The sequence below is a fragment of the Monodelphis domestica genome, chromosome 8 (genome assembly GCF_027887165.1).
Source record: "Monodelphis domestica isolate mMonDom1 chromosome 8, mMonDom1.pri, whole genome shotgun sequence".
In the NCBI taxonomy this organism is placed as follows: Eukaryota; Metazoa; Chordata; class Mammalia; order Didelphimorphia; family Didelphidae; genus Monodelphis; species Monodelphis domestica.
Window position 1 is genome coordinate 178161868 of NC_077234.1, and position 14931 is coordinate 178176798.

Here is a 14931-nt window from a genome sequence, read left to right on the forward strand (position 1 = left end):
AGAGAAAAGTCTAATGGTCCAGCTTGTACTGCAGCTCCAGATTCATGAAGTTCACGTAATTTGTGCTGTAACTCCTGTATATAGGAAGCAATAGTAATATCTCCCCCTAATAGCGATGTATAAGCCGGGGAGAAAGGCTTAGCCTGTATAGGCGGATGTCCAAAAAGCATCTCAAATGGTGAAATATGTAAGTCTCCTCTAGGCCTGCTTCTAAGATAAAATAGGGCCAGAGGGAGAATTTCAGGCCATTTTAAATGGGTCTCAGTGCATAATTTTCCAATCATAGTCTTAAGTTCTTTATTCATCCTCTCCACTTGGCCTGAGCTCTGGGGGTGATATGGAACATGGAATTTTGGAGTTATCCCCAAGCAAGAATATATTTGATTTAAGACAGAATCGGTAAAATGACTCCCTCTATCGGAGTCAATACGTGCTGGTAGGCCAAAACGAGGAATAATTTCTTTTAAAAGTATCTTTGCAACAAAATCTGCTGTGGCTCGGGTCATAGGAAATGCTTCCGGCCATCTGGTTAGTTGATCTACAATTACTAGACAAAATTTATAACGTCCAGCCTTTGGCATTGTTATGAAATCTATCTGTAGGTGTTCAAAAGGTGTGTAAGCCAGAGGACGTCCCCCAAAGGCTTTTCCACGATATGCATGTTGGTTATATGCCTGGCAAATAGGGCAGGATGAACATACTTTAGAGGCTACAGTAGTTCTACCAGGGGCTATCCATACTCTCTTGACAGAGTCCACGATGCCCTGGGTGCCAAAATGACCATTTTTATGAATAGATTGGCAAATTTGGTTATAGAAACTTCTAGGGAGCAGGGGTTTTCCTTCAGGTGACACCCATACTCCATTAATTTGTTTTGCTTTAAATTTTTGTTTCCATTTTTCCACTTCCTTTTCATTATAGGAGAGTGATAAATTTAAATTATCAGTGGTTGTTAATGTTAAAATTAATCCAGGTCCTTCTATGGCTGCTAGTTTTGCAGCGGCATCTGCTCGGTCATTTCCTCTAGAGACAGGGTCAGAGCCACCTGTATGGGCAGAGCAATGAACTACAGCTAGGGCTTTAGGCAGTTTGAGAGCAGAAAGAACTTCATTAATAATTTCTTCATTAGCTATGGATTTTCCAGCTGAGGTTAAAAATCCTCTTTGGAGCCATAGCATCCCGACTGAGTGACAAATGCCGAAAGCATATCTAGAATCTGTATAAATTGTTGCCTTTTTATCCTTGGCAATTATACAAGCTTGTTTTAGAGCTATGAGTTCTGCTCCTTGAGCGCTAATGTTAGAAGGTAGTGAAGCTGACCATTCAGTGGCAAATTCTGAGACTACGGCAGCTCCAGTGTAACGTATGCCATCCCTCATAAAAGAGGAACCATCGGTAAATAAAATCAGATCTGCATTGTCTAAGGGAGTGTCCAAGAGATTATCTCGAGGCTTTTCTGCCATGGACACTAATGTTTCACAGTTATGTAGTGGTTCTCCTGAAGTAGGTAAATCTGGAAGCAAGGTGGCAGGGTTAAGAGTTGAACAGCGTTTCAAGGTAATATTTTCACTATTTAATAAGGTTATTTCATACCTTGTAATTCTCTGATCCGAGAATGCCTGTGTTCTATGTTTTACCAATAATGCTTCAATCTCATGTGGGCACATTATTGTTAATGGACATCCCAATACTAAATCAACGGTTTTTGTTACTAGTAAGGCTGTAGCAGCTACTCCTCTAAGGCATGGTGGTGCTCCTGCTGCTACTGGGTCTAGTTGGGCAGAATAATAAGCAATTAGGCGCTGAGAAGGTCCCAAAGTCTGAGTTAACACACCAGAGGCTACTCCTCTTCGCTCATGCACATATAAAGTAAATGGCTTGTTGTAATCTGGGATGCCTAGAGCAGGGGCAGACATGATAGCCTTTTTCAGATCTGTTAGAGCTGACAAGTGTTCAGGCTCTAATTTGAGGGGTTCAGGAACTGAATCCTTTGTTAATGCTATAAGGGGTTTAGTGATTTCCCCATAGCAAGGAATCCATTGTCTACAAAACCCTGTTGCTCCTAAAATTGCTCTCAGCTGTTTCTTAGTGGTAGGAGCACTCAATTTTTGAATGTTCTCAATTCGTTTTGGAGAAATATAACGAGCACCCGCAGTCAAGATGAATCCCAAATATTCTACTTTTTGGAGACACCATTGAACTTTATCCTTAGAGATTTTATGTCCTCTTTTGTGCAATTCCAAAAGAAGGTGTTTGCTATCTTCTTGACATGTTTCTGCATCTGTTGAAGCCAAGAGTAGATCATCTACATATTTGATTAATTTGCTATTTTTAAATGTTATATTGTCTGTGTCTTGGCTCAAAATTTGCTCAAATAAGCTCGGACTTTCGACATAACCCTGTGGCAGCCGACACCAGGTATATTGTGAGCCCTTCCAGGTGAAAGCAAAAATATGCCTGGAGTTTTCATGTATTGGTATGGAAAAGAAAGCTGAACACAAGTCTACTACTGTAAAGTATGTAGCTGTGCTAGGAATAGATGAAATAATAGTATGTATGTTAGAAACTACGGAGTGTCTCTTTATAACATGATTATTCACTGCCCTTAGATCCTGTACGAATCTATAGATGTGTTTGCCATCGGGTCCTTTTTTTGGTTTTTTAATTGGCAGGATGGGCGTGTTGTATTCAGATTTGCAAGGGATTATTATTCCCTGTTCTATTAATGAGTTAATAACTGGTGTAATACCCTCAATTGCCTCCTTTGAGAGGGGATACTGAGGGATAGAAGGAGGTGGGCTAGATTTAGTTTTTATCTGCACAGGAACAGCAGATTTAAGTAAGCCTACATCAGAAGAAGATGTGGCCCAAAGAGACTCCGGTATATCTTTAGGTATTTCAAAAATGGAAGGTTCTTTTGCCTCCTGGTTTTCAGAGAGAAGTACAGGGAGTAAATTTAAAGATTCCTCTGGTACTTCTAATGATAATGAGCCATCTGGGGAGCAGGTTATTGTGGCTCTGAGTTTGCATAGAAGGTCCCTCCCCAGCAAATTTAAAGGGGAGTCAGGCATCAAAAGGAAGGAGTGTTGTACCTCTAGGGGTCCTACAGACACCATTCTAGGAGGAAGTCTTTTACCTCTTTGGGTTATTCCTGATACTCCCATTACATTCTCTGAGCCAATAGAATAACATTGTAAATCAGGTGTTCTCTTTAATACAGACCAGGAAGCTCCGGTGTCTAATAGACAATCATAATAGGTGTTAGCCACCTTTAAAGTAACATGGGGTTCATTAGTATGGGGAGGGCAGTGGATAGGGACAACGGGTAGTAGGACATCAGGGTCTGGGAAATCAAAGGTTGTATCCTCTGATTCCTGTGCCCCAGCCCCCCCCGGGCACCATCATTGTGTTTGGGATATTCCTTGGGCACCCCCCTGAAGGGCACCTCTCTGAGGGTCATTAGTACCTCGAGTAATTTTTGGACGAGCGCCATTTCTCATATATTGTTGAGTATTATCATTAAAATTTTCTTCAATTTGAGCATTGTCATTAAATTCCCAATTCCTATTTCTATAATTCTGGTTTCTAAAGCTCTTATTTCTATATTCATTATAGTTATTTCCATAGTCATTATTATAATTTCTAGAATTTTGGTTTCTATAACCATTATCATAATTTCTATAGTTATTATTTCTAAAACCATTATTAAACTGTGTATTCCTTCCAAACATCTTAAGAAAGGTTCTACATTCCATCATTTTGTGGCCCTTCTTCTCACAGAAGTGGCAAGTAATGGATTGATAATTGGATTTCTGGAGAGGGGCAATTGTCGTTGGTTCATTATCATGCCCACTTTCTAATTTAGTTATCCTATCTATTACACATCTCATTTTTTTCTTCATTTCCTCCATGTCATCATTATTTTCTTTCTCCTTTTCTTCGTTTCCCTTAAAAACATATATAGCTGTTTTTCGCAATTCTTCAAGGTCCATATCTGACCATCTTGGGCATTGTGTTTTAAAATAATTTTTAATTACTTTGCAAGAATTATTTACAAAGATTCTTCTAACTTGTCTTAAACTATTCTCTTTATTTAAGTCCCAATCTAAGTATCTGTCCCCAAACTCGATAATTCTGTCCATAAATCTGGAGGGTGTTTCGTTTTCCTTTTGCTTAATTTTTTCCAGTTCCATCCACATATCTGTACTGTCCGCACATTCCTTCATGGCCGTGAGGATGGCCTCTCTACAACGGTATAGTTGTAGATAGTCCTCAGGATTATTATAGTCCCATTCGGGATCCTGAGATGGCCAATGTGCTGCATTACGCCCCCGGGTTTTGTTGACATGAGCAATTATTTTATTTTTTTCACGTTCACTTAAAAAAGCCTGTAGTAAGCTCTCAACGTCCTTGTAAGACGGATTATATTGAAAAAATATGTCTCCCATCTTTTTTGTTACTAGAAAAGGATCTTGTTCATATGTGGGGATATTTCGTGTAAATTCATTTATTTCTTGGGGAGTAAACGGTATCCTATGTCTTAAAGTCACCACATCCCCATTTCGTCCTATTTCAGGTACTTCTCTTAGAGGAAACAGGCCTCTAGTTGAATTTTGCACCTGTGGGTCAGTTTGACAAGGACAGGTTTCTCTAGGAGGACAAGATCTCCCTTGCATTGGAATTTGGTTTTCTGTAGGAGAAGGAACATGAGAAGCTGGGATTGCAGGGGAAGGGTTTTGGGGATTAAATTCAGACAAGATTTGCACTGCACGAGAGAAGCAGTCTGTTAACTGGGCTATAGGGAAGGTGTTTTCCATCTCTATTTCAGGGAAGGAAATTTCCTCATTCAAAGGTTCAGAAACAGGTCTGTTTCTGGTAGAGTGGGTGTTTGCCCATTGATCCTGTAAGAAACATTTTAGATCTTCTAATTGGGCTTGCATTTTTTCCTCAATTTTTCCTATTTTATCTTCCATATCTCCCATTTTATCCTCAATATTTCCTATTTTATTCTCAATATTTCCTATTTTATCCTCAAGTTTTTCTATTTTATTCTCAATATTTCCTATTTTATCCTCAATTTTTTCTATTGTATCCTCAATTTTTTCTATTTTATCCTCAATATTTTCTATTTTATCCTCAATATTTTCTATTTTATCCTCATTTTTTTCTATTTTATCCTCAACATTTTCTATTTTATCCTCAATATTTTCTATTTTATCCTCATTTTGTTTTATTTTATCCTCATTTTGTTTTATTTTATCCTCATTTTGTTTTATTTTATCCTCAATATTTTTTATTTTTTCATCTCTAAATATAGTATTGAGGAGTACAAAAATGACAGTACCTATTAATATAAAAATTTGGAGGTATCCTTCATTCCTCAATGCCCCTACTTCTTCAGCTGCCATATAATTGTCAAAGAATGTAGTACTCATTTTTATATGTATATTTTGTAATTTCACAAAACACGTGGGGAGCAGGGCAAAGCAACAAACTTTCCACAGGGTTTTTTTTTTTTTTTAATCCAGGAAGTTGTTCCTTAAGGGAAAGGATATTTAGAAACAGTTCTTCCAGCCAGGACTTTAGAGTCCTGTTGCTGAGATTTAAAAACAGCTGTTTTCTGTCTATCAGAGTCACACAGCTGGGAAGTATCTGAGGTCCGATTTGAACCCAGGACCTTCTGCCTCTAGGGCTGGCTCTCAATCCGCTGAGCTACCCAGCTGTCCCTTAAGATTAAAGGGAAGAAAAAGAAAAAACTGCTGATTCCAATTTAACTTAAGGAGAAAAGAGAAAAAGTTTTTTATACTCACGTGTTCTAGCAGCTGTGTCTTTAAGCCAAGTTTTTTTTTTTTTTTAAAAAAAAAAGGACTAAGTGGTGAAACAGTATAGTAAAAAGTTTTATTGAGAGGATTCTTTAGACTCCCGTGTGGTCAGCCACAATGTTACAAGGGAATCACTTTAAAAGACTGATATATATTAATTTAAGGTCACCAAGGAATCAGCTATGTAATTCCTAAATGAAAAACTCAAGTCAGCCGTCAGCCTTTTTTGGAGTTTAATTACAATAGGAGCAAGAAAGGAATTAGAGATATATATAGAGAGAGAAAGGGGAGAGAAGGGAATAGGGCTTAAATACCCCTTCTGTTTAGGCTGGGCCAAAAGGCCCAAGCCCTTAGATAGCTGGGGCAAAGAAAAGAGATCAGTCCCTATTACTCACGTGTCCAAAATGGAGAAACAGTCTCAGAGGCCCCCACCTTCAGCTTCCTTCAGAGCAAGCTTCCTCAGAGCCCAGGAACCACACCGACCAAAAACTCAATCCCCTCTCTCGAGTCTCCAGACCCTCCTATCTTTAAGGACACCATCCAAGTTGCCTCCCCTCAGTCCTCACATCTACCAATCACTCTTCATCAATTTCCCTGTCAATGGAGGCTCTCGCTTAACCCAGGACCGCCCAGAGGTTTCTGGATTTTGCACATGTCTGTTGAAGGTCATATTTTTCAAATGATTAAATCTTTACTCCTTTGTTCCAGCCCTTTCTAAATCCTGTTAACTTGAGTATGGTAGAGATTGGAATAATTAAATTTTGATCTAGGCTGCAGCCCTTACTCAATCTTATTAGGACTGAATAGGGTGGAGTATCTCCATTGTATCAATTCTAAAATCAATCAAGACTCAAAGAAATTCCTGTTCTATGCTTAAGCATAGGTCAAAGTCCTTTCCATTGTTCAGCAAAGGGTCTCTGTCCTAAAGTAATCTTAAGAAGGGAAGAGAAAAAACCTCCCATGCCAATGGGGTTCCCATTCCAATAGACTATCAGTAAGAAATTTTCCAAGTATGAAATATCCCAATGGTGAAATTTCCAACATTTATAAGTCTAAGGAATTTTGAGGTTTACAATACTGGATTTTGTGGCTTATCATAGAGTGTCTTTCTGAGGTCATTTACCCCAGGTGTATTCCACTCACCCTCCTTTCTGTCTCTTAGCCAGTACCAAATTGTTTTGATGACCACTACTTTATAATATAGTTTGAGTTCTGGGACTCCAAGTGCTCCTTCCTTCACATTATTTTTTCATGATTTCCCTGGATATCCTTGATGTTTTGTTCTTCCAAATGAACTTTGTTATGTTATTTTATAATTCAGTGAAAAAGTTTTTTGATAGTTCAATGTCTATAGCACTAAATAAGTAGATTATTTTGGGTAGGATGGTCATTTTTATTATGTTAGCTCATCCTACCCATGAGCAATCAATGTTTTTTCCATTTGTTTAGATCTAGTTTTAATTGTATGGAGAGTGTTTTGTAGTTGTGTTCATATAGTTCCTGTGTTTGTCTCAGCAGATAGAGGAATTTCTCTATCTAATTCTTGCTGCTGAGAGGTGTTGGAGATATATAGAAATGCTGATGAGTTATAATGGTTTATTTTGTATCCTGCAAGTTTTCTAAAGTTGTTGATTATTTCTACTACCTTTTTGGTTGATTCTCTAGGATTCTTTAAGTAGATCATTATATCATCCACAAAGAGTGATAGCTTGGTCTCCTCATTGCCTATTCTAATACCTTCAATTTCTTTTTCTTCTCTAATTGCTACTGCTAGTATTTCTAGTACAATGTTAAATAATAGAGGTGATAATGGGCATCCTTCTTTCACTCCTGATCTTACTGGGAAGGCTTCGAGTTCATCCCCATTACAGATGATGTTTGCTGATGGTTTTAGATATATACTGTTTATTATTTTTAGGAAATACCCTTCTATTCCTATATTTTCTAGTGTTTTCAATAGGAATGAGTGTTGTATTTTGTCAAAGGCTTTTTCTGCATGTATTGAGATAATCATGTGATGTTTGTTGGTTTGCTTTTTAATATGGTCAATTATGTGGATGGTTTTCTTAATATTGAACCATGCTTGCATTCCTGGCATGAATCCTACCTGGTCATAGTGAATAATCCTTGTGAGGACTTGCTGGTGTCTTTTTGCTAGTATCCTATTTAAGATTTTTCCATTTATATTCATTAAGGAAATTTGTCTGTAGTTTTCTTTCTCTGTTTTTGACTTGCCTGGCTTTGGAATCAGTACCATATTTGTGTCATAAAATGAATTCCGTAGAACTCCTTCTTTGTTTATTCAGTCAATTAGTTTGTATAATATTGGGGTTAGCTGTTCTTTGAATGTTTGATAGAATTCATTTGTGAATCCGTCTGGACCTGGGGATTTTTTCTTAGGGAGTTCTTTGATGGTTTGTTCAATTTCTTTTTCTGATATGTGGTTATTTAGGTAATCTATTCTTTCCTCTGTTAGGCTAGGCAATTTATATTTCTGTAAGTTTTCATCTATATCACCTAGATTGCGATATTTATTGCCATATAGTTGGACATAATAGTTTTTAATGATTGCCTTAATATCCTGTTCAGTAAAGATGAGGTCTCGCTTTTCATCTTGGATACAGTCAATTTGGTTTTCTTCTTTCCATTTTTTTAATTAGATTGACCAGTACTTTGTCTATTTTATTTGTTTTTTCAAAGTGCAAGATTCTAATCTTATTCATTAAATCAGTCTTTCTTTGACTTTCAATTTTATTAATTTCTCCTTTGATTTTTAGGATCTCTAATTTAGTCTTCATCTGAGGATTTTTAATTTGTCCACTTTCTAGTTTTTTATTTGCATGCCCAATTCATTGACCTCTGCCCTCTCTAGTTTGTTACTATTTGAACTCAAGGATGTAAATTTCCCCCTGAGTACTGCTTTGGCTGCATCCCATTTGTTTTGAAAGGACTCCTCATCATTGTCATTTTCTTCAATGAAATTATTAATTGTTTCTATGATTTGTTCTTTAACTAACCAGTTTTGGAGAATCATATTATTGAATTTTCAATTAATTTCGAACTTACCTCCCCATGTACCCTTACTAACTATTATTTTCATTGCATTGTGATCTAAGAAGGTTGCATTTATTATTTCTGCTCTTTTGAATTTGTTTGCAATGTTTTTATGTCCTAATACATGGTCAATATTTGTGAATATACCATGTGCTGCTGAAAAAAAGGTGTATTCCTTTTTGTCCCTATTTTTTTCTTCACATTTCTACTAAGTCTAATTTCTCTAAGATTTCATTCACTTCTCTTACCTCTTTCTTATTTATTTTTTGGTTTGATTTATCTAGTTCTGATAGAGAAAGTTTCAGATCTCACACTAGTATAGTTTTTCTATCTATTTTATCCTTGAGCTCCACTAGTTTCTCCTTTATAAATTTGAATGCTATGGCATTTGGTGCATATATGTTGAGTACTGATATTTCCTCATTGTCCATACTGCCTTTTATCAGGATGTAATTACATTCCCTATCTCTTTTTTTTTAATGTTTGAAATTGACCAAATAAAAATAATGTTTATTTAAAAATTTTTTAAATGACAAATAATTGGAAAATATATGTAGAGGCAAAAAGAAAAGAGAATAGGAATAATATATATTATGACTATATTAAAAAATAACAGCCACAAAATCAGGAGAAAAAAATGTCAAAACAAATCAAAAGGGAACTCAAAAGCAGAGGATGTTTATATTAGTACACATGTAATTCACATATTTCTAAATTAATTGTAAACAATGTTATTTGTGGTTTTGCACATAATTTTTTGCATTTTTCTAAATGTTTTTATTGTTGCTAATAGTTATGAAATATGTAATTTTTTTTGTTTTCATGAGTCTATTGGTGTGAGAAATCTCACTTGAAATAGAAACTCCTACTAAAGCAAATTGCAAACTGTCTATAATTTTATAACCTTACGACATTGATTTAAACTCTGAGAGGTTGTTATTCTATCTACTTATTAAAATTTGTTAAGAACCTACTATGTATCAGGCATTGTGCAAAGCCCTGAGGTCACAAAGAGAGACAAAAGACAATCTCTGTCCCATCAGAGCTCACAATCTAAAGAGAGAAGTCATGCAAACAAATACACACAAACAATCTATGTGTACAAATATTCAAAAACAAGAAGACACTAGAATTAAGAGGGTTTGGCAAGAAGGTAGGATTTTGGCTGGGACTTAAAGGAAACAGGCAAGCCAGAGGTGAAGATGAGGAGGGAGAATATTCCAGGCATGGAGGACAACCATAGAAAATGCTCAGGGCAGAGATGAATATCTTGTTAAGTAAACACAAGGAAGTCAGTGTTACTGGATTAAAAAGATTACATTCCATTGACTCCTCCCTTGTTTATTATCCCGAAAACCACATTATTCTATTTAATCAATCCAATTCATGTTATATATCATCTGAATATAGTTTCCACTTATTTGAGTAAATCTTTTATAGCAGTACTTTAAAAAAATAAATATTTTTCAGATATGAAAGAAATCAGCTCCAAGAAGGGTGAATGTCTATATTATCTAATAATCAGCCTTATTCTCTCTATTCAGTAAGATAGATCATATAAAAAGTCATTTTATTAGGGTGCCTTTATGTGTGTGTGTGTGTGTTTGTGTTTGGGTGGGTATATGTATGTATATATATACATACACATATACATATAAATGCCTTCATAGCACTCACTATATCTTTTGTTGTTAATCTGATTTCTTTCTCTTTTTTGGTGCGAAACAATGGATTTTTTTAATATGTTGAAACAAATTTTAATATTTGTTTTCTGACACTTCCTAATCCATGTTCTGTTTCTCCCTCTCCTTCCCCTCCTTCCTCAAGAAAGCAGATGATATATAGTTGTACATATATTATCATATAATATGTATTTCCATATTTGTCATGTGAAATAAGATATATTGCTTATACTAAAAAAAATTCATGGAGGAAATAAAATGAAGAATGGTACATTTCAATCTGCATTCAGACTGTCTGTTCCTTCTATGGTAATACATAGCACTTACTTTGAGGAAAAGGATGGATAAAAGAGGAATGAGTGAGAAGTTTAATGAGTGACTAAAAGTCTATTTTTTTTTTAAAAACCCAAACTCTTACCTTCTATTTTAGTACCAATCTGAAAACAGAAGAATGGCAAGGGCTAGGAAATCAGGGTTAATTGATTTTCCCAGGGTTGGACAGCTAGGAAGTGTCAGAGATCAGTTTTGAATCCAGGTCCTCCCAACTCTAGGCCTGGTTCCCTAACTACTGTGCTACCTATCTGACCCTCAGTTTGTTTCTTTTTAAATATGTTTTATTTATACCTTTTGTAATGACATCATTCACTTCAATCCTTCCTGCCAGCTACTGATTGATTCAATCCTAGTCATCTTCCATTTCTCTGCTGTGTGATTTTAGCATAAATCTATAGCCCTTCTTTCTTTTCTAAAAGGAAAGTTTTGAAAATCCATTTTGGTCTTACCCCTCCTCTTGATTAGGTTGGGAACTTGAGGTCTGAGGAATATCTATCTGTACAAGAAAAAAGCCTCTTGATTCCTGGTGTTTTGGAAGATGCTTGCCTTTTGTCCCACATGACGTCTAGTGTCTGGAAGACTGGCCTCTTACCAGGAAGGAGGTCAAGTCTGTCCAACCAGGGAGACCCAGAAAAAGCGATGTCACTGTGGTTATAAGTTATGAATGAAGGAAGTTTGTGCTCTTTTGGCTAGGAAGCAGTGGGAGTGAATGTGGCATGTAGTAAGTGGCCTGAGTTCAGGTTAGCTAAGCAACTGGCCATGTGATTATGAGCCTTTCCTCTCGATAACCTGCTTTCACCATCTAATAAATAGTTATAAATTAATATACAGTCTCCAGAGAATTTTAATACTAACACTAGAGGGAAGAGGGCAGAGTAAGTCTTATTTAAACTAAGCCCATGTAATGGCTACTCATTATAATACTCCAAATGAGCCCCAAGTGTAGAGTTAAAATATGAACTAATATGTGAGAAAATATGTCTAACGGAGGTCCTTGTTCATCCAAGGCTCATTGTTCCAGACTTATTCACCCGTTTCTTTCTCCACGTGTGTTTTGATCCATTCGAATGACAAGACTCAGAGGTCCGTGATGATCTGGAGCCCTGAGAATGGGGTGATGTCCTAAGCATCAAGTTCCAGGAGATGGATCTTTGAAGATTCTTCATGGGAGAGGTTATAGCCATGGTCATTACCCAAGGGTGATTCAGAGCCTGCCCAGCTGACATGCAATGACCGGAATCCAATGTCAATAGTCTATCTATAAAGTCCTTTGCTAAGTTGGAAACATTTGGCCAAGGTTCTCCCTTGTAGCTGTATTTCCCCTTTAGAATCTTCTTATAAAGTCTCATGGGATTTTCATCCTCAAATGGCAGGGATCCACTCAGTAAAACGTATGCTATTACTCCAAGAGCCCACATATCCACTGCATTTGTGTATGGTTTCCTGGATAGAATTTCTGGGGCGATGTACTCTGGCGTGCCGCACAGAGTACTCATGGACCAGTTGCCATTTTTGTGACCGGAGCTGGACAATCCAAAATCTGTGATTAAGATCTTCGATTCTGCCCCTGGGTGATAGTACAAGAGATTTTCGGGTTTCAGGTCTCGGTGAGTTATTTGTAGACTGTGCAGATACCTCACCCCATCAACAACCATCTTGAGGATGATGACGGCATCCCTCTCTGTGAATGTTCCCTGGGCAATAATTCGATCAAAGAGTTCTCCTCCTGTAGCCAATTCCATCACTATGTAAACTCGATCCTGGGCTTCAAAGATCTCAATAAGCTGGACAATATTGCAGTGGCTGACTCGCCGGAGGATGCTCAGTTCAGATTCACAAGCTTCTCTGCCTTCTTTCAGGCTGGTCTCTACCATTTTGATGGCAAAGGGCTTCTTTGTGACTCTCTGTTCCACTCTCACAACCTTGCTGAAACGGCCTCTTCCAATGAGAGCCTGGATGGTATATCTGGCTGTGACCCGGGGGTCGAACTTGGCCCGGTATCTGGCCACCTGCATTTTCTGAACCGCCTCTACCGCCGCTTCGGGAGGTACCTGCTGCCCCCTGTGCCCAGTCTCCCACTGTTCTGCCTGCAGCGGACCATAGCTTCCTTTCCCCACTCCCTTGCCCCAGCTCAGGTGGAAGCCCCTATCTCTTTTAATGAGATCTATTTTTATTTTGGCTTTTTCAGATATCATGACTGTGGCTCCTGCCTTCTTTTTATCAGTTGATGCCCAATATATTTGGCTCCATCCTCTTACTTTCACCCTATTTGTATCTACCTTCCATATGTGTGTTTCTTGTAGACAATGTATGGTAGGGTTCTGAAATCTAATCCACTGTAGTATTCACTTGAGTTTTATGGGTGAGTTCATTCCATTCAACTTCTGAGTTATAATTTCCAGCTGTGTATTTCCCAGCATTTTGATTTCTATTTCTAGTCCTGCCTTTTCTTCTTTTACTATTTCCTTCTATGCCAATGTTTTGTTTTTAATCAGTCCCTCTAGTTCCCAACATTATTTTATTTCCCTTTATACCTCCTCCCTTCTTATTCCCCCCTTATTTTCTTTGAAGTCTTTTTAAAACTACCCCCTACCCTCTCCTTCCCTTGTACTGCTTCCCTCCCCACTGGTCTGTTTGTTACCCTTCAACTTCCCTCTAGGGTGCAAATCAATTCTCTGCCCCAATGGATTGGATTGCTCTTCCCTCTTTGGGTCAATTTCAATGCATGTAAGAATTGAGTATTTCCTACCTTCAACCTCTTTACCTTTCCACTGTATATATGTTCTCCCTACTCTTGCCATGAACTTCTTTGTGACATATAAATTTACACTGTATTGTTTCTTTTCCCATTTCTTTTAGTGTTAACCTCTATTTTAGCTCTAGTTTTATATATCTATATAATATATATATGTATATATATGCACACACACACATGTATTTTTGTATACATATAGCTAAATATATATATTTATGTCTTGGCATTTCATCCTATAAAGTTTGTCACTATTCCCTCTAAGTGTAATTCTTCTAGCTGCCCAGGTGATAATAACAATTTTTAAGAGTTAACAATGACCTCTTTTCTTATAGGGATACATATAATTTTAACTTATTGGGTCTCTTGAAAAAGTTTTTTTTGTTTGTTTGTTTTTTCTTTTTTCCCTCTTTCCTAATTGCCTTTTGATGATTCTCTTGAGTTCTGTGCTTGGGCATCAAATTTTCTGTTCAGCTCTGGTCTTGTCTTTACAGATGTTTGGAATTCTTCTATTTTGTTAAATGACCATACTTTCCCCTGTAAGAATATAGTCAGTTTTGCTGTGTAATTGATTCTTGGTTGTAGAACTAGTTCCCTTGCTTTCTGGAATATCATATTCCACGCCTTTTGGTCCTTCAGTGTAGATGCAGCCAGATTCTGTGTTATTCCCACTTTGGTTCCATGGTATCTGAATGACTTCTTCTTAGCAGCTTGTAATATTTTTTTCCTTGGTCTGATAGTTCTTGAATTTGTCTATAACATTCCTAGGTGTTGTCAGTTGGGGATTAAGTACAGAAGGCAATCTGTGGATTTTTTCAATCTCCACTTTTCCCTCTTACTCTATAATATTGCAGCAGTTTTCTTGGATAATTTCAAGTAGTATGATGTCCGGGATTTTTATTTTGTCATGGTCTTTTGGTATACCAATGATTCTTAAGTTGTCTCTCCCAGAACAATTTTCTAAATCTTCTGCTTTGTGAATGAGGTGCTTCTTGTTTTCCTCAATTTTTTCATTCTTTTGATTTTGTTTTATAGTGACCTGATGCCTTGTGAAGTTCCTTGTTTCTAGTTGTTGTATCCTGGATTTTAAATACTGGATTTCATCCCTGGCTTTTTGGTCATCCTTCACCTTCTGGTCTGATTTTCTTTGGCGGTCATCTTTCATTTCCTTTGCTTCATTTTCCAGTTGGTTAATTTTGGGTTTCAAGACACTATTTTTCTTGTTTTAGAACAAGTGCTTCTGTTTCCAGATGAGTTATCTTACTTTTAAAGTTCTTTTCCCAGTTGC

General features: G+C 37.0%; 2 protein-coding genes across 2 annotated transcripts in view; one reads left to right on the forward strand and one right to left on the reverse strand.

Moving 5' to 3' along the window:
- MYO16 (myosin XVI) overlaps positions 1-14931 on the forward strand; it is a 727392-nt gene that overhangs the window by 18610 nt on the left and 693851 nt on the right. The gene's annotated exons all lie outside the window — the stretch shown is intronic.
- On the reverse strand, positions 9394-13020 carry LOC130455847 (serine/threonine-protein kinase H2-like). Its single transcript, XM_056807534.1, has one exon. It carries the CDS (start codon positions 12904-12906, stop codon positions 11890-11892), a length of 1017 nt encoding a protein of 338 aa, XP_056663512.1. The 5' UTR covers positions 12907-13020; the 3' UTR covers positions 9394-11889.

What these genes read in the sequence shown, in the direction of transcription:
- LOC130455847 (XM_056807534.1), bottom strand. Translation starts at nt 12,906, where the DNA reads ATGCAGGTGGCCAGATACCGGGCCAAGTTCGACCCCCGGGTCACAGCC.